The 18,797-nt window shown below is 37.6% G+C and overlaps 1 protein-coding gene across 7 annotated transcripts in view; it reads left to right on the top strand.

Annotated features, from left to right (window-relative positions):
- TMEM200A (transmembrane protein 200A) overlaps positions 1–11,546 on the top strand; it is a 78,220-nt gene extending 66,674 nt beyond the window's left edge. For 6 of the 7 annotated variants that reach the window (XM_011951641.1, XM_011951643.1, XM_011951645.1 and 3 more), the window contains one exon: positions 8,530–11,546. In XM_011951641.1, the coding sequence (XP_011807031.1) occupies positions 8,546–10,021 (1,476 nt within the window). In that variant the 5' untranslated portion in view covers positions 8,530–8,545 and the 3' untranslated portion in view covers positions 10,022–11,546. Of the gene's footprint in view, positions 1–7,455; positions 7,586–8,529 lie in introns of all 7 variants that reach the window. The other variant, XM_011951644.1, reaches the window with a different exon arrangement.
- The last annotated feature ends 7,251 nt before the right edge of the window (positions 11,547–18,797 follow it).

Below are 18,797 nucleotides of genomic sequence, written 5' to 3'. Positions count from 1 at the left end.
AGTAATATTTTACATTTAATGACTTGACTATCATTTTGCAAATTTTCTAAACATTTTGAATTTCCTTTTAGTTCCAGCATTGATGTGAATGTAGAACTATACTGAATATTGAGAAACAATTCTCCCCAAGGTAGACCAGCAAAGATCTTCAGAATGTGTCTATAAAAATCATAGCTTGAACTTGCCACAGAATTTACGTTTTGCAGATTTTCACATTATATCACCCTTATGGCATCTTCTCTACTCCCCATATGCCCAGGCCCCATATTCCTGTTCATTTTCAGTTAGTTTTATGCTTGGGTGTCCCAATGGAAACAGAATAGTGCTTGCAGAATTGATCAGATTACTCATGCATTTGATCCAATTGCATCATGAAGATAACTAAAAACATCAGATGAACGGGTTTAAGTTTTCCTACCTTGTTTTTCTTATTGATTTTATGTTTGTCACAAGACAAGTCTCCAAATCTGAAGAAATAGAATGAGTTTAAAAGAAAGGCATGCTTTATTCTTTCTATATCTCCCAACTGTCTCTCTTACATAAATTCAACTGTTCTTTTTAACTACCAAATTGTTAATGCTTTTGCCACTAAAATATACAGATTCTATTCAGATAGTTTTTGACTCTTAAGTCTGAGAACAAACTTGCAGTCATAACTACCTCTCCATGGACAGCAAGCCATCATTAATTACTTTACTTAGTATATTTTTAATTTGCCTAGCAGAGCAGTAAAAGAATAATGTGAGCTATGAAGAGTTTGTAATAGCTATTGTTTGAGAACTTCCTATAATCAACACAAAAGTAAGCATTATATACATAATTTATCTTTTAAAATTCCTTGTAGTCAGACCCAGCCGATATCACTAATACCATTCACTTAGACCTTAATTGCCAGACACTGAGCTGTGCTTTGCGTTTATTATCTCCTCTGCTTCACAACAATCCTACAGGTACTGTTACTATACCCATTTTACAAATGAAGGAACTGAGGCTCCAAGAGGTTGATTCATTGTTCAAGTGTGGTTATTAAGTATTAATAACTGCTGTGTAGGGATTCAAGCCTCCTAGGTCTTCTGCCTCAAGTACACCATATACTTTGTATCAAAGAAGGCTTTGCCATTTTATTGATGGAGGAACTGAGATAAGAAAAGCCACTTGCATGGCCACCAAATGAGGAAGCAAAGACATGGGCCCCTGTTTCTCTGATTCCAGTGTCCTTGTGAAAAACTATTATGCTACACACTAAAATACGATTTTTTTTTTTGAGATGGAATTTCGCTCTTGTTGCCCAGGCTGGAGTGCAGTGGCACAATCTCAGCTCACTGCAACCTCCACCTCTTAGGCTCAAGTGATTCTCTTGCCTCAGCCTCCCAAGTAGCTGGGATTACAAGTGCCTGCCACCATGCTCAACTAATTTTTTGTATTTTTAGTAGAGACGGTTTCACCATGTTGGCCAGGCTGGTCCTGAACTCCTGACCTCAGGTGATCCACCTGCCTTGGTCTCCCAAAGTGTTGGGATTACAGGCGTGAGCCACCGAGCCCAGCCAAAAGTGATTTGTATTCTATTTTTATTTTTTAAACTTTATATGATTGAACCCATAGTCACCTATATGAATTTTCTTTTTTCAATTCTGGTAAAGATATAGATTAAAAATCCTATTCTAAAAGTTTGAAATGTCTCAACTGGGAAGAAAGTCCTAAAACTGTTCTAGCTTGAACAGAAAATATTTCCATCTGTCACATTTGTGGATACCACATGGGGTTTTTATATAATGTTTTTGTTTGGTACTCGAGGCATAGATTAATTTTTACTTCCTTTGGGCAGACAGCCTCACATTCTGGTGAATTTTTAAACCTCCAGATAAAGATAAAAATTCAAACATATAAATAAGATGGTATCAAATATATTTAAAATAATAGTCACACTTCAACTGGGAAGATGATGAAAAATTGGAGGGCAGGGACCCTTATGAACCAGGAACAAGGATGAATTAGAATCTGTCTGCGTGGCATACCCTCACTGATGTGCCAAGCCTTCATTAACTGCCACCACTTCTTGGAGGCCTCTTCTGACTCCTGCAGATGGTATGGAAAAGCATTCTCCAATGTTCCTGTAGCTCCATCATAGCAATTATTTTATTTTAAATGTTTATTTCTACTGCTTTCCTACCGGACTCTGTTTATTTCTACTGCTTTCCTACTGGACTCCATACTCCTTGAAATCAGGAATGAGATTTTATTAACTTAGTGTCCCCAGTGCCTAGAACATTTCAACCAGACTCAAGCCTTCATCAACTCAGTTCACAGTCAACATACAGTTACTGAGCATTTAGTATATGCCAGGCACTCTGCCAAGGCACTGGGACAGCATGAAAAAACAATAGAAAAGAGAATATATAAACAAGAATGAACACTGGACTGGGAGTCTGAAAACTTGTATTCCATTTCTATTCTGTCTGCTAATCTGGTGTTTGATCTTCAGTAACATTCCTGGCCTTTAGTTGGCTAAAAGGAATGTCTGGATTGAAAGACGTCTAAAGTCTCTCAGCTCTGTAAGTCGATGTAATTATCATTATCTCAAATATAACTGAACCATGTCTAATGTGTTACAGGCTCACAGTGTGGTCAGAATAGTGTGCCAGTGTGGTTAGAAGACCTAAATATATAGGAATAAACTTCTGTGAGTGTGAGAATACTAAAAACTGGTATGGCTTAGTGCCATAAAAAGCAAATACCAGAATGTACTTAAGCCGGTAAAAAAGGGTAAAGAACAGCAATAAGGCTTTTAAGATTAGTATGAGAACAAAAATAGGAGAGGTAAGCCTGAAGATTAGAACGGACGGTATGTGGTGTAGTGTTACACATGACACACAAAGCAGAAATCTTCTCATCAAAAAGAGCTTTTGTCTGCAAAGGCAAATGGTTCAAAGGGAAGTGAACTCAAGAGAGGCAAGCAGACAGTAGGCTTGAGTGTGGGCAAGAGTACATCTCTCTGTAGTGAGAAAGGTGGAAAATAAGATTTCCTACAGATGATTTCCAAGACCCACAATGAATCTCAGATTTATGAAAGATGCCAAAGGCCTGGAAATAGCCCAACAGTATCCTGGTTTGCAAAGTAAAGAAGGTGTGTTTTGTGAATTTCAAGCTAGTAATCTTGATGTCTATTGCTTAGCAAAATTGTGGCTGGTTTATGAGCACTGGGAATGGATAAAAAAAAAAAATGATCAGTATGTAGCCAACAGTTAGCCCAAACTAATTTTGTATTTTTGGTTGTCTGCAGAGTATATACATATTTGTCTTTTTTTTTTTTTTTAATTAAGAGAGGAAGTCTTGCTGTGTTGCCCAGGATGGTCTCGAATTCCTGGGCTTAAGCAGTTCACCCGCCTCAGCCTTCCAAAGTTGCTAGGATTACAGATGTGAACCATCGCGCCCAGCCCATATTTGTCTTTTAACTTGGGCTTTCACAAAATCATGATCTCTTTTTGAAGAATATGGAAATATTAAATGTGGCTGGCCTGGCCTTCTAGTTAGATTTATTTGTAACCAGCTAAATGATGTCATCAAAATGATGGTTGCTGATCAGTATAGTCTCAGGCCAGGAAATGTATTTTGAGCCCAGTGTCTACTTCAATTCCAGGTGTCCATTTTTACTGGAATTACATGAATATCTACACAAATTAATAATGTCTACCTAGAAAGAGGTCTCTAGTGGAATATCATAGAGCTTTCTTTGCTCTATGCTTTCTTCAATTTCCAAACACTTGGGTGAGGTTTTGGAAGTCAGATTTATAATATTTGCAGATGAACACAAACTGAGAGGGACAACATGATTTTGGAAGCCAGGTTTAGGATCCAAAGAGACTGATAAGCAGAAATTCTGTTCCCAAGTTAACAAAATGAAATTCAGTGTAGTAAAATCCTTCCTTGAATCTTTGAGGGAATAAGTCCCAGCCCTGCCCTGTCAGGCATGGTGGAGAGCAAAGAGGAGGATGTGGAGGTAGAGAGTGGTCTCCTTTGAGTCTGCATCTTCATACACTGAAGGGGATCTGGTCAGGTGCAAGAGACCAGATACTCATCCAAGGTGAGGCCTTCAAACTTATGTACTCCCCATGACTTTCGCAGGCAATCATTGAGATTTGTAAAATGGGAGTTGTTTGGTCGACAGGCCTAGTTATAAAGGCAGAGCAGCATTCTTTAGCATTTGGTGTTATTATAGAAACAGGAATCAGGATAAGAAAAAAGAAAACCTCAAATGAAAGCAAACCTGGAGGCCCCTCCCCATCTCAAATGAGAGGCTCTGGGGTCACTCCTAGCTGTGTGACTCTGGGCGAGTTATCTGAGCTCTCTTAGCCTCAGTAATCTGAAAAATAGATATTAGAATTATTTCACCTCCAGAATTATTGTGAGAACAAATGTTTTTGTACTAAAGCACTTAGAATAGTACCTGACCACAAGCAGTATGGGCTGTTATTACTATTATTATTAAAACTTAGAAAAGTATGTCTTGTTACAATAAGGAGACTAGTTAACAGGATTCTTACACTTCCCATGCCTTAGAAAAACATACAAAACAAAAACACAGTCATAGAAGTGTAGGATGGAGGGCATGTAGCTTTGTAGCATTGACAAAAAAAAAAAAAAAGGTAGATTTGGGCTGTTTTTGCATATACTGACCACTTTGTACCAACTGGCATTACAGTTTGAAGATGCAGAGCCTGTAGATTCACTCACTCTAGATTTTAGATTCACTAGGCTTCATTTTTCTTTTATTTTTTATTTTTTATTTTTTTCAGAGAGACAGGCTCTTGCTCTGTCACCCAGGCTGAAGTGCAGTGGTATGATCATAACTCACTGCAGCCTCCAGCTCCTGGGCTCAATTAATCCTCCTGCCTCAACCTCCTGAGTAGCTGAGACTACAGGCATCTGCCACCATGCCTGGCTAACTTGCTAAAAAAATGTTTTGTAGAGATGGGGTCTTGCTGTGTTGCCAGTGCTGGTCTTGGACTGCTGGCCACAAGTGACGCTAAAGCCTCAGCCTCCCAAAGCGCTGGACTTGCAGGTGTGAGCCCTGCACCCAGTCTTCACTAGGCTACTTATTGTGAAACTGCCTTTAGCATCCCCATGCCATTTCCCGGTGTTGGTCCCTCATTCCTGCTTTCATCTCCTAGTTCTGATTAATTTTTCTAAAATAACAACAGCAGTATTTATGTCTTACTCCAACTCCATGGCAGATGTGTATAAATTGCAAGCATTTAGGAATAGCATTTGCCAACTCCCAAGACTTGGCTCTCCCTCTCGCTCTGGCCTCACTTACCTAGCTGACCTCCTGTAGTACTGAGTTGTGTGCTGGCCAAGTTCCTATTCCCTGGCCTGCTTTCCTTCCCTTGACCTTCCTTGAAATGCTGCTAACCTGACTTTTGACTGTGATCTATGTGCTGTCGTGTGTGAACCCTAAAGAAAGGTCCTTCTCTAATGGAAACTTTCATTCTAGGAGTTACCTCATTCTGTTTTATGTGGATCTGTTAGCTCCTTCATTAGGTTTCAAGCTCTTTGAAACAGTGATTGAATTTGCTCACCTTTGCTTTCCTCTTGGGGTCTACATTGGGTCCCCAAGTGATAATAGAGCCTTCTGTAGTACTGAATTGCCTTGAACAGAATTAAAGGACATTGGCACCAGATGTGATTTTGCTAATCCTCTGTAGATTTGGTGCCTCTGTCTGGGCCTGACGAGGGTAGAATGGCTGAAGAAAATGTGATCCCCCACCCATTATATTCTTTATTTCTGAACTACTCTAGAAGTTTTTGCCTCTTTTTGTTTCTATATATTTTCATACTTTTAAGCTACCCTTGCTTTTTCTTCCTGTCTAACCTTTCTTCACATGCTCACACGCAAGCCCAGTCATCCATCTCTCGTTTTCACCTTTCTGCCCTCATATATTTTTCTTAAAATATCTTTTCTCATCTTACCTCCTTTCCTCTATCAGCCTCCTGAGCAGAAAATGGTAGTGCTAATGTTTTAAAAAGTGGGGGAGGACTAGAAATCTGTATGGAATGTAATTCACTTTTATTGCTTTTAAATTAAATGAAAGACTTTGCCCTTGTTTCCATTATACTCAGAAGGATTTCAGACTAAATCCTTAAGCCTGCCATATGGAAATAACTGGGCTAGATGGCTGCTATCTAATCTAAGCATTTAATTCAAACATTTGCAATGGTTTTTGCTTCAAGAAAACATAGGTTGATACTAAGCTTTATTTTAGCAAAGGTTTGGGAAAGGTTCTAATCTGTAGTATGTACACTTTAATACATTTCATAGACTAGAGCAACAGATTATAATTTAGTTTGTTCTTCCAACATAAAACTGCTTTAATCCTAGTTATAAGTTCACTGAAGGCCGGATTTACTCACTGACTTGTTGAAACTGTAGATATCAACCACAACCCTGTTATTTAAACACAATTCAGAAATCATAAATAGAAATTCAAAAGGAGAGCTCAATGTTGCGAGATGAGATTTGATGCCCTGAAGAAACTCTCTGAAATTTGCCAAAGACCTTGTGGGACTTAAAATAACTTTTTGTTTCCTACCAGCTAGATATGGCAGCTTGAGAACTATTTATTATAAATCAAAATAGATATTTTACCAACTCAGAAAATGTTGCTTTTTGTTTGGATATTAATCTTGTTTGTTCATATTTTTACTAGGAAAGTTAGTACGTAACATGGTCATCCAACAGACCACAAGAAGACAATTTATCCCTCATTCAACATTTTAGCAAATATTTCTTGAACACTAACCATGTGCAAGGTACTACAGTGACTCTTTCTGCTAATGAAATATGAATTAAATTTGATGCTTGATCATAAGAAGTAGAACTGTGATATTATAATATTATAAATGCCATAGAAAACTTGCTATTATAAAATGCTCTGAGGAGTTAACGCTTGCATAGGGTGCAGTGGGTCAGCTAGAGAAGGCTTTATAAAGAAAGTGGAATATGAGCTTTGATACCTAGCCAGATGTGGGTGTGTGAAGAACAGGGCAGGGCAGTGGGGAGTGGGTGGATTCTGGACAGCTGAAACATTGTTAACAAAATCTCAGAAGTGGTACAAAATGGAATATGAATGAGAAAAACAGAACATTGGTTAGGTCTTATTTTTATGCAAATTAAAGAGAAGAGTTAGAGACAAAGTTAAAGTCAATAGGTCTAGAATTTCAGCTTAAACTTTGGTAGGTAGTGGAGAATACTTTATCATTATTCTGCTCTTTAAACAACTTCAGAGATGATTGATCTGCACTCATCTTGATTGTAAAGGAAGAGAAATTGTTTGGAAGACCAGTTAGGGGATTATTATATTGTCTAGTAAAAGTTAATAAGATCTGCACAAGGCTGGGAAGAGTAGGATTAGAACAGAGGGGTGGAATTAAACGACATCATGTAGTGGAAATTTCTAGGATTTAGAACCTGATTGGAGAGGAAGAAGAAAGGGAGGAGTTAAAAATAACTGTAAAGAGCCAAATCTGAGAACTGACCCTGCTAAAAAAGTCAGACAAGTCAAGTGGTGCAGCTGGTGTGTGCTAGAAAGTAAGCTAAGCTTTACTAGCAGTACATGAATGTGTGTATGTTCCCTAATGGACAGTGGGAAGTATGAAATTGAAACTCAGGATATGACCTGGAATATAGACTTGGGACTCATTAGCATCAAGGAAATAGTGAAGATGTAGGAACAGATATGAATGCCAAGGGAGAATATGGAAGAGAAGATGGCCAAGGACAAGACTCTAGGGAGAAGTTCTACTTTTAGGTGAGTCTGTTGAAATAGTGAGGTCAGAGTAGAAGCAAGAGAACTTAACATCATAAAAGACTGGGGAAGACAGAGTGTGGAGAAAGGAGGAGCAGTAATATCCATGGAAGCAGAGAGGTTAGGAAGATGAAAACTGAGGGGGAAATTACATGTGGCAGCTAAGAATTCATTGACGACTTTCACAAGAGAGGTCTTAGAACCGTGAATTGCTGGAATGTATCCTTTTTGTCAGTCTGGAGTGTTTGTTTTTGACCTATTAAGTATGCTAGATTTGTCCAATGATTTAAAGTAGCACAGATAACTCTGTGTGTGTGTGTGTGTGTCTGTCTGTCTGTCTGTCTGTGAGAGAGAGAGAGAGAGAGACAGAGAGAGAAGGAGAGAGAAAGAGTGAGCATCAGTCTTGTGGCCAGGGGACTATTTTATATTAATAAGTGATAAAAGTATTTAAATATTCCTTGAGCTCACATTTCATCAATAATAGAAATGTAACTGAAAAAAATAATAGAAATGTTTACTTAGCCAAAAAGGAGATCTCTGGAAATTGACATTAGTCAATAAATAAAATTTGTACCCAAACTATGTTAATTAAAAAGACATTCTGCCCCATTTAATCACATGAAACAGCAACAGCAACAAAAATTCTATGTAAACAGCTGTTTAATTGAATTGATGCTCATACCCCAGGAACATATTTAGATCATCTTTTTCCTTTTGTTTTCTTCAGAATAAAAGGCCAAGCTATGATAGCAACTGGTGGAGTGATAACTGGCCTGGCCGCCTTGAAAAGGCAAGACTCTGCCAGATCACAGCAGCATGTCAACCTCAGCCCATCTCCTGCTACCCAAGAGAAGAAACCCATCAGGCGCCGGCCCCGGGCAGATGTTGTGGTTGTTCGTGGCAAAATCCGGCTTTATTCCCCATCTGGCTTTTTTCTTATTTTAGGAGTGCTCATCTCCATTATAGGAATTGCCATGGCCGTTCTTGGATATTGGCCCCAAAAAGAACATTTTATTGATGCTGAAACAACACTGTCAACAAATGAAACTCAGGTCATTCGGAATGAGGGCGGTGTGGTGGTTCGCTTCTTTGAGCAGCATTTGCATTCTGATAAGATGAAAATGCTTGGCCCATTCACCATGGGGATTGGCATTTTCATTTTCATTTGTGCTAATGCCATTCTTCATGAAAACCGTGACAAAGAGACCAAAATCATACACATGAGGGATATCTATTCCACAGTCATTGACATTCACACGCTAAGAATCAAGGAGCAAAGACAAATGAATGGCATGTACACTGGTTTGATGGGAGAAACAGAAGTAAAACAGAATGGGAGCTCCTGTGCCTCGAGATTGGCAGCAAATACGATCGCCTCTTTCTCGGGTTTTCGGAGCAGTTTTCGAATGGACAGCTCCGTGGAGGAGGATGAACTTATGCTAAATGAAAGTAAGAGTTCTGGGCATCTTATGCCCCCTTTGCTCTCTGACAGCTCTGTGTCTGTCTTTGGCCTCTATCCACCTTCTTCCAAGACAACTGATGATAAGACCAGCGGTTCTAAGAAATGTGAAACCAAGTCAATTGTGTCATCATCCATCAGTGCTTTTACATTGCCTGTGATCAAACTTAATAACTGTGTTATTGATGAACCCAGTATAGATAACATCACTGAAGATGCTGACAACCTCAAAAGCAGGTCAAGGAATTTGTCAATGGATTCCCTTGTGGCTCCTTTGGCCGACACCAGTGAATCCTTCCAGCCCATCAGCACAGTGCTACCAAGGAATCATTCCATCGGGGAGTCATTGTCAAGTCAATACAAGTCATCCATGGCTCTCGGACCTGGGACTGGACAGCTCTTGTCTCCTGGGGCTGCCAGAAGACAGTTTGGGTCCAATACATCCTTGCATTTGCTCTCCTCACACTCTAAGTCCTTAGACTTAGACCGGGGTCCCTCCACTCTGACTGTTCAGGCAGAACAACGGAAACATCCAAGTTGGCCTAGGTTGGATCGGAACAACAGCAAGGGATATATGAAACTAGAGAACAAAGAGGACCCTATGGATAGGTTGCTTGTGCCCCAAGTTGCCATCAAAAAAGACTTTACCAATAAGGAGAAGCTTCTTATGATTTCAAGATCTCACAATAATTTGAGCTTTGAACATGATGAGTTTTTGAGTAACAGCCTAAAGCGGGGAACTTCTGAAACAAGGTTTTAATGTTAAAAGAATATATCATTTTACAAGGGTATATATTTTAAAACGATTTTCACTGATGTTTCCTTCTTAAAGCACTGGCTATAAGTCTTTTTAATCAAATGGTTTGTAGTGTATTAGAATTGGCTGCTTAGTTCTGTAATGAAGATGGTTGTATGTTTGGGTTACTTGTGACTGTAGTACTCTATGTTATCACATATGATTTTATTTTTCTCTTCCTTTGAAAGCATGATCTCTTTATTAATATGAATGCAAAATAGTTGCATACAAATTAAAGCTTATTTTCTTTACTTTTAAGTTCTTTGATTGCCCTATTCATAAAATGAAGTGTCCAGTATGGAAAGCAGAGGGTACCAAAGTGTGGACCAGGAGTACAAATTCAGTCCCAATACTCAATACATATTATAGAAGACTATGAGTGCAAACCTTAGGATGTGATTTTCTGAATAATTGTTCTTTGTAGGATTTGGTTAAATTATTTAAAATGAAGAAGATCTAGTTTCAGTGTGAGCTCAATAATGTTAATTGGTTAAGTTCATTGTGAATCTTGAGTTTTAGATAGGTAGTATTTTTTTCAATATCACTTCTGTTTTTAGTGATATTATCTCAAGAAACAATGTATTCAAGAGCCATGGCTGACAGTGCCAGATATACTTAGGGATAAACATCAAAATGCAATATAGTAGCTATAACTTTAGATACTCAGAATCAAAATTTATTTGCAAGCTGACTTGATAAAATAAATGAACCAATATAATTTATAGAAATGCTATCTTGAAATAATTATACACATGAAGATGATGTTGACTAATGAATGAAGATACATTATATACTAGTTAATGCTAACTAGTCTCAGTACATTTTTTTAGCCATCTGTTACCTTCCAGTAGCCCCTCATTCCCACATTCTATTTTCCCCCAATATGCTTTAGATCCTGGTATTTGGAAAACAATCAGCTAACCTTGACATTTCTTTTTACCTTCACATGCCACTAACTTGGTAGTTCAAAAAAAATTTAGTTCTTGATAAATTGCCTTGAAGTTTACTTTGTGCTGGAAAGCCTTACGATAACTCCAAAGACTTTCTCATGGTATAATACATGTTGTTTAGGATTGTGTTTCTTAGTTACCGAAGATAATAAATATTAAAATGGATGTTTTCCTCAGAAAATTTTCATGTTTTCCTTTAAGGTAACATACATGTAAGAATTGTTTAATAAAATACTCAGGAAATTCTAAAGGTTTCTCCCAATACCTAAACATTTCTGAACATCAGTATTGCAGTTGTGGAAGAGCAGAAGGAGGATACGTTTGTTTGTGTTGCTCCCCAAAATTCCACCTTGCATTTGCATCACAAACGTCCCTCAATTGAGGCAGTTTTATTTGTTAGAACATTAAGCCTGTGTATCGTAATGGAGTGGGCTCAATATTTTACTATAAAGCATTTAATAAACTTCTGTTATTAATAGAAGTTTGTGTTCTTCACACCTTTGCTATTGCTTTTTAAATAAAATGTACATTTCTGCTTACAGTACTATTTTTCACACTACTAAGGACACTTGATACCCTAGTACATGTACTGAGTATCTTGGCTTTTAAATTTTGCTTCTATTCGGTTAAAGAGCTAGGTCTATCCACGTATTTAATTAGACTGTTTTTAAATTTTGTTATCTTGGGATTGTTTTCACTTAAAGTTTCATTGACTCTCAGGAAAATAACCAAATACAGCATCTAGCAAATGTCAGCAGGACTCAGATTTGAAAACAGTGGCTCTCAATACCCCTGATGTGACAGATGACTGAAGCTGTATAATTTGTTCAGTTCATCCCTGAAAGAGCTCTAGAAATTTGAAGAGGATTAAACAGCATGGGTCTTAGTTGATCCAAATAAAGGAATTGGGGGCTTAAAGTAGTGGTTCCTGCTCAATCTTCTCTTCATCAAAAAGCCTGAGTTTTTTACTTATCAAGCAAATCAACTTTGATAAATTATAAATATTTTTCTCATTTTAAGTTAATCAAAAACATAGATTACTAATTAAGGTTTCAGATTCATGTGAGATAGCTGGTGTCACCACATTGATACAATTCTACCTAAAAGCAATGAAACCTGGAATTCTAGTTAGACCATATTTTGTGTATTTCCTTTAGGCTTTTATGAATATTGAAAATTATTTTTAAAATACACCTGCCATATTAGATTAGAAATGCACTCTAGATGCTTTGTTTAATCTTAATCACCTTAATTGCCTCTTTAAATCTCCAAATACGGTTATTCTGAGGGGCAGGGGTTTGGGACTTCAGCATATGAATTTCAGGCGGACACAATTCAGCCTGTAACATTGGGTGTGGAGCGGTGAGTAAGGGTTCTTAGTCTAAAGTAGGTGAGAATGTGCAACATGCCCTTAATGACATTGCCACCCTGGCTATGTAGCCTTGAGTCAATCACTTAATCCCTCAATTTCAATTACTTTCTTAATGTCAAGGCTTTGAATTCCTCACCTGTGAAGTGAGATGAGTAAGAAAAGAAACTGTCAAGTTCTTTCTAACTCTAAAGGTCCAGGGTTCTTGATGCCCTCCGATGAAGATCCACTGCCTGTCCCTGTCTCTTTGTAGCAGATTGCTTCTCAAAGGATGAGGGTAGGACTTGCAGAAGAGTAGAGCGGTGGGAGGCATGGATGTTGGAACCAGAAGACCCGGCATCTATCAGTTTATGAAGCTTTCAGGCTTAAATACATGTTTCTATCTGTGTAATCTTCGAAGAAACAATGGCAATATAAGTAAAAAGAAAAATGTTATTTAGCACCAGTTTGTATCAAGAGCTACTGTAGTAGCTCTTGACTATTTACTAAAGACAAATTTTGAGTTACTTGTTTAGCAGTTCAAATTTAGCATTTATTTATTTATTTATTTATTTATTTATTTTTGAGACAGAGTTTTGCTCTTGTTGCCCAGGCTGGAGTACAACAGTGTGATCTGAGCTCACTGCAACCTCCTCTTCCCAGGTTCAAACAATTCTCCTGCCTCAGCCTCCCACGTAGCTGGGAGCCCACCACCACGCCAAGTTAATTTTTTGTATTTTTAGTAGAGACATGCTTTCACCGTGTTGACCAGGCTGGTCTCGAACTTCTGACCTCAGGTGATCCACCCGCCTTGGCCTCCCAAAGTGCTGGGATTACAGGCAGGCATGAGTCACTGCGCCCGGCCCCACATTTAGCTCTTAAATTCACCACAGATAACTAAAAGAAGTAAAATATAGCATAAAAAAAGAAAAAGACCCATCAGTTTATCAGACAAGGCCACAGTATTTATAGTACAAAAGATGGAATAATTTGCTAATAGAAACATAAACACCTTGAATTTTGAAGAAACAGGACGTTAGAGCCAACATCCAGTGCAACACCAAAGCTAGCAGAGTCAAGACCTGAATTCGGGACTGTTGATTCCTAGTATTTGCATCAATTAGAATCAAATCAAGTTTTTTAAATCACATATGTGCAGAATCTGGTGATTAGATTTTGGGTTTCTTACGGCTGGTAAAGAGAGAAGCATCTATAATTTCTGGAGGAAAACATAGTGTTGAAATGTCCAACACATCTTGTTGGGTTGGGGTTAAGGTGGTATACTTGGGACCTATATTGCAGACAGCACCAAACTTAGAATGGGAATTTTTAGTATTTAACTTTGATTTCCCACGTTTTAAAGTATTAACTATCTAACACTGCTACGAAAATTATGCCATTAAGCCCTTCCAAATCATTATATTGTCTTTCAGCAAGATACACGGAACTAAAATAAGACGTTTGCATCCATATTCAATAAACCACATGTACAAGAAGGAAGGCAAAAAGACAAGGGGGAAGGAAGGAAGGAGCGTGGTATTTGGGAGATAAGAGAGGAGGAGAGAATGCCGTATGTTTTTCCTACTTATTAAAAACACATGCATAGGAAAGGCATTCCATTTATACTAAATTTTGGAATAAAATCAAGCTTATAATTTTTAATCACTGAGGCAGTGAGAAAATATTCTTAGTTGATTTTAAAATACATTTTAGTAGGCATTAACTGTGCTTATTATCTAGCTCATTTGAGTCAGTCACCCTAAGGGTTAGTGAATTAATCATTCATTTGAAGTCATCAGCTAATGAGTCATGAATAGCTCCAAGCTGTTAAGAAATTATTATTTTAAAAAATAAAATCACTTTTTTCTGTACTCAGATATTTTCTGTGTTCATTAGGTGTGTATTTTTCCCTAAAGCATTTCCAAATTCCAAGTATGTTACTTTGTGTTATCATTTACAATGTTAATAACCTGAAAAGTCAAATTAACTTTCCAGCCAGTTAGTTGAACAGTTAAGGAATTATCTTTCAAAGACTCTTGCATTTTATGAGTTTGTTATTAACATCTATTACTGTTTCAAGACCTGAAGAGGTTCAAATAAAATACATATGAGCAAAAAATATGAAGCACATTTAGAATCTGGATCGAACTGAATATAGGATATAATTATTCCTTACTCTGTAACATGCTTACTATACTTTAAGTAAGGATGATACTTTCCTTAATGATAGGAAAAATTTCTCTTCTGAAGTAATGTAAGTGAAATATATTCTCTTTGGCATGTGAGTACTACATTCTGTTTTATATTGGTTACCAAGGTGTTTAGCAACTTACAAAGTACATTTAATATTAAGCCAGTCTTTTCTTACCCATTTCTTCTGGCAATGATATACACTAAGAAATTCTGACACAAAATTATTGGATGTTTATGAAATTCCACCGAAAGGGTCTAGTTCTAAAAATATGGCCTGCTCTCAAATATTTAAATACTTAGTATTTAATCTGTGACTCATTCAGGCCCTTCTCTTTCAACTTTTTACTTATTTACCTACTTTTGTTAACCCAATTTTATGGCTGTGTTCTCTGGTTGGTAGGTTAAAAGAGAGGTAAAATTGAGTGTTGACCATTTTGCAATGTAATGGTGACACTGGCCATGGGCTTATAATGGAAGAAAAGGGAGAAAATGTGAAAAAGCCAATGGGCTGAGGAAGTAGAACTAAGTATATCTTTTATAGGTGCTGTTTGCAGTCACCCACTTCTATTGCCATAGTCAATCAAGAGTTGGCTCATTGGTCAAAGATTACTGTCAATCCACATATGTCCCTGAATTATTTGTATACCAAAAAGTCCAGAAAATTCTGAAATTAATTTTAACATATCAGGGGCTTACACAGTGCTGCTACATATTGGGTTCCCAATGAATGTTTGTGGAATTAATTTACTTTTTAGTTCACTATGGAAAATACAAGGAATAATCAGTTTCATTGTCCTATACTTAGGGGTCAGTTTACCAAAGACTCTATGTCAGGAAACAGAAAACATATGTGACTGGTTATAAAATTTTATGTTTTACAGTGATAGAAGGCGGTGACTGGGTTATAAACTAATTGCAGGGAGTTAGAGGAGGCATGAATACAATAGTACTCTGGTTCATTTGAACCTAGAATGAATAAGGAAAGTAATTTCAGTGGCTGAGTATATCTTTTCAAAATTGTAGAAAATATAAAAGCTAATTCTGAAATGCAAAAGGAATTCAATACTTGTAAAACTGGCCAAAGGCCTTTTTGGCACATTAACTTTGTATTGCCTTTTTGTCCCATATATTTGCAATTTAACCTTAAGGCCCAACCCCTATTTGAAATAAAGGAACTATCTCCATTTTATCAATGAAACAATTACTCAGGTATACATAATATTTCAATTTCATGATTTTATAAGTCAAAAGGGTCATTTTCAGTTAGTTTCATGAGAATTACAGATTACGTTTCATTTACCAAGGTCCTATCATTGGTATAGCACATTTTTTTTTTTTTTTTTTTTTTTTTTGAGACGGAGTCTCGCTCTGTCACCCGGACTGGAGTGCTGTGGCCGGATCTCAGCTCACTGCAAGCTCCGCCTCCCGGGTTTACGCCATTCTCCTGCCTCAGCCTCCCGAGTAGCTGGGACTACAGGCGCCGCCACCTCGCCCAGCTAGTTTTTGTATTTTTAGTAGAGACGGGGTTTCACCGTGTTAGCCAGGATGGTCTCGATCTCCTGACCTCGTGATCTGCCCGTCTCGGCCTCCCAAAGTGCTGGGATTACAGGCTTGAGCCACCGCGCCCGGCCGGTATAGCACATTTTTCCCATTCTCTAGTCTCCCAGGAATTCCAGCATTACCTGTGCACGCAAATTACCTTCATTTCCTAGATGTAAACCTGAAAATAGAAACCTACTCTTAATGAAATTTTACACATTTACAAGTTCTGGTAACAGCAGATACTAGAAGAGTAGGAAAATCAATTTTAGATGCAAATATCCCCTCTTTCAAATTGAGTAGAAAATATATTTTGACATTATTAATTTTATTAAACAGGTACAGAACAGATTTTTTAAGACTTTCAAGGGCCTTATGCACACTCACGTGACTTCTATGTATGGCACTGGGAACCAACTATAAGACCTGTACTATCCTTGACATCCTGAAGGAATATTAAAAAGAAAGTGATGCTCTCTGGATGGAGCAACTTGAGGTAGACCTTGAGGGTTTGTATGAATGAAGGAAGTATTTCAAGGACAATCTTACAGAGGGTAATAGCAGGCAAGGTTAAGGCCTAGCACTGGGAAGAAGTAAAGCCTTTTGCAGGACACGTGGCAAAAGGAGTATTGACTTTAAATTGGAGAGGAAAAGAAGATCAGTTTGAAAAGGTACTTGGAGTTCAGATTGGTAAAAAATTTAAAAGCCAGGCCAAGTAACTAGGTTTTGTGGTACTGGTAAGACTTTCTAAGCATGAGAAGAAATATATTAGGAGAGGTTCTCAAGAATATAAATTTGGTCATGATCTGAAAAGTGGTTTGGAAAGTATTGGAAGGAAAGAGAAAAATAAAGTGTAATTGGGACATGGATCAAAGTAGTAGCAAGAAAAATGGGAACATTTTCGATTCTCGGATTCTCAGTCATCTCAGTAAACTAGCTACCTTTCTTTGTGTTCTCTCTCAATCTTGATTTCCAGGACGCCACACCCTCCCAGATTTTCCTACTTTGCTAATCCTTTCTTCCCAGTCTCCATGGCTGTTTTTTCCCTGTCTCCACCAGCACTTAACATTGGAGGGCTCTAGAGCTCAGTCTTTGTTTCTTTTCTGAATCTACCCTAATTCATTGCTGATCTAATGGCTTTAAAAAATATTTAATGCCCACAACTGCCAAACTCTCCTTTATTTCAGTCTCTTGTTTTTTCTACCTGGATGTCTATAGACAAATGAAATTTATCAGAGCAAAAACTGGACTCTATACCTTTCCTTCTAAATTTAGTCCATTTTATAGTTTTTCTCTTCTCAGTGATGACATCATCCCATCATTCAAATTGTTTAGTTCATGACATCATTCCATCATTCAAATCGTTTAGCTCAAAACCCTTTGCATCATCATTGACTAGATTTTATTTCATGCCCCACACCCAGTCTTTCCATTAACTGTTCCCTACCTATTTAGTCTCTCAACAATGTGCAGGATTTTCCTCTTGATTTGACACAACAAGTTATTCACCTTTGCTTTAAAAACTTTAATTATTATCAATATACTTAAAATTATTTGCATAATTTCTCTGGTTATGGAAATAATGTGTGGTCACTATATTAAAACACATTCAAATAAAATGCAACTGTATGACTTAGAAAATGAAATGTCCCCCATGACCCCACCCTCAGATAGACACTGTCACAATCACTTTTTGAGAACCCATTATACATCAGGCATTGTGTAAGATGTTGTGAAAACAAAGCCAAATAAGACATTACCCCATCCTTCAAGGAGCTTACAAGACTTAAATAACCAAATCATCTACTAGTACATGGATATGGCCACGTGCTATGACTTTTAGCTCACTCCCCGCCCTGGACACTAACCACTCCCTCTGCCATGGATTATCCTCCTGCCTTGGGGCTTGTGCTGGCCTCATGGATGCAGAGAACCCCCCGCTGACAGCATGAGGGATGAGGAAAAGGAAACAAAGAATTCAGAATAAAGAGGCTGGATAAGGCCAGGAAGACCAAAGGCAAACAATTTTGAAAAGACTGTTTCTGAGATGATCCAGAAACTCAACAATTATTAAGTCATGTCACCTGTAAATGAATGGTTTTGAGTATTTTCCAGAGTTTTTGCCTTCTCAGTGAAAGATCGTCTGAGAACTAAAATCATTATTTGAAAAAAAGAAAAGAAAAGAAAGAAAAAGTCCCTTAGGCTAAAACAATCTTCTCATAACTTGAGAAGCAAGGTAGCACATATTCTTAGCTACACTTTGAAAAAGCACCCAGGCCAGGATGTGTACTTGACCCAGCCTGGAGGAGGCCCTAGGGGAATTTTTACTATATGTGTGTTTGCTCTACAGCCTTCACTACTCTCCCCTTCCTATCTCTGTCATGAGAGCAACATTCTTCATCATCTAAGCTCCCAAGAGAAAAAGATCTAAGATGATCATTGATGCTTGTTAATGAATTGCTTCCATTTTGATTTGGAGACTTTCATCTCTAACCATGAAATGAATATATTTGTTCTTCAGTAACTTTATGTTACTTGTTCTCTAGTAACTTATGCTTTGCAAGCATACACAAAATCTCTTATACTTGCCAGATCTTTGAAAGCACTAATTCTTGTCTTCAGTACTATTTCTAATATTATTATATTCTACTATTAGCAAAGTCTTCACTGAGATTCCTTTTTTTAAGTGAAGGTCTCACCCCACGATACA

This window comes from Colobus angolensis, unplaced genomic scaffold, assembly GCF_000951035.1.
Source record: "Colobus angolensis palliatus isolate OR3802 unplaced genomic scaffold, Cang.pa_1.0 Scaffold322, whole genome shotgun sequence".
NCBI classification, from domain to species: Eukaryota; Metazoa; Chordata; class Mammalia; order Primates; family Cercopithecidae; genus Colobus; species Colobus angolensis.
The sequence above is the reverse complement of the archived record's forward strand: the minus strand, read 5'-3'. Positions and strand labels throughout refer to the sequence as shown.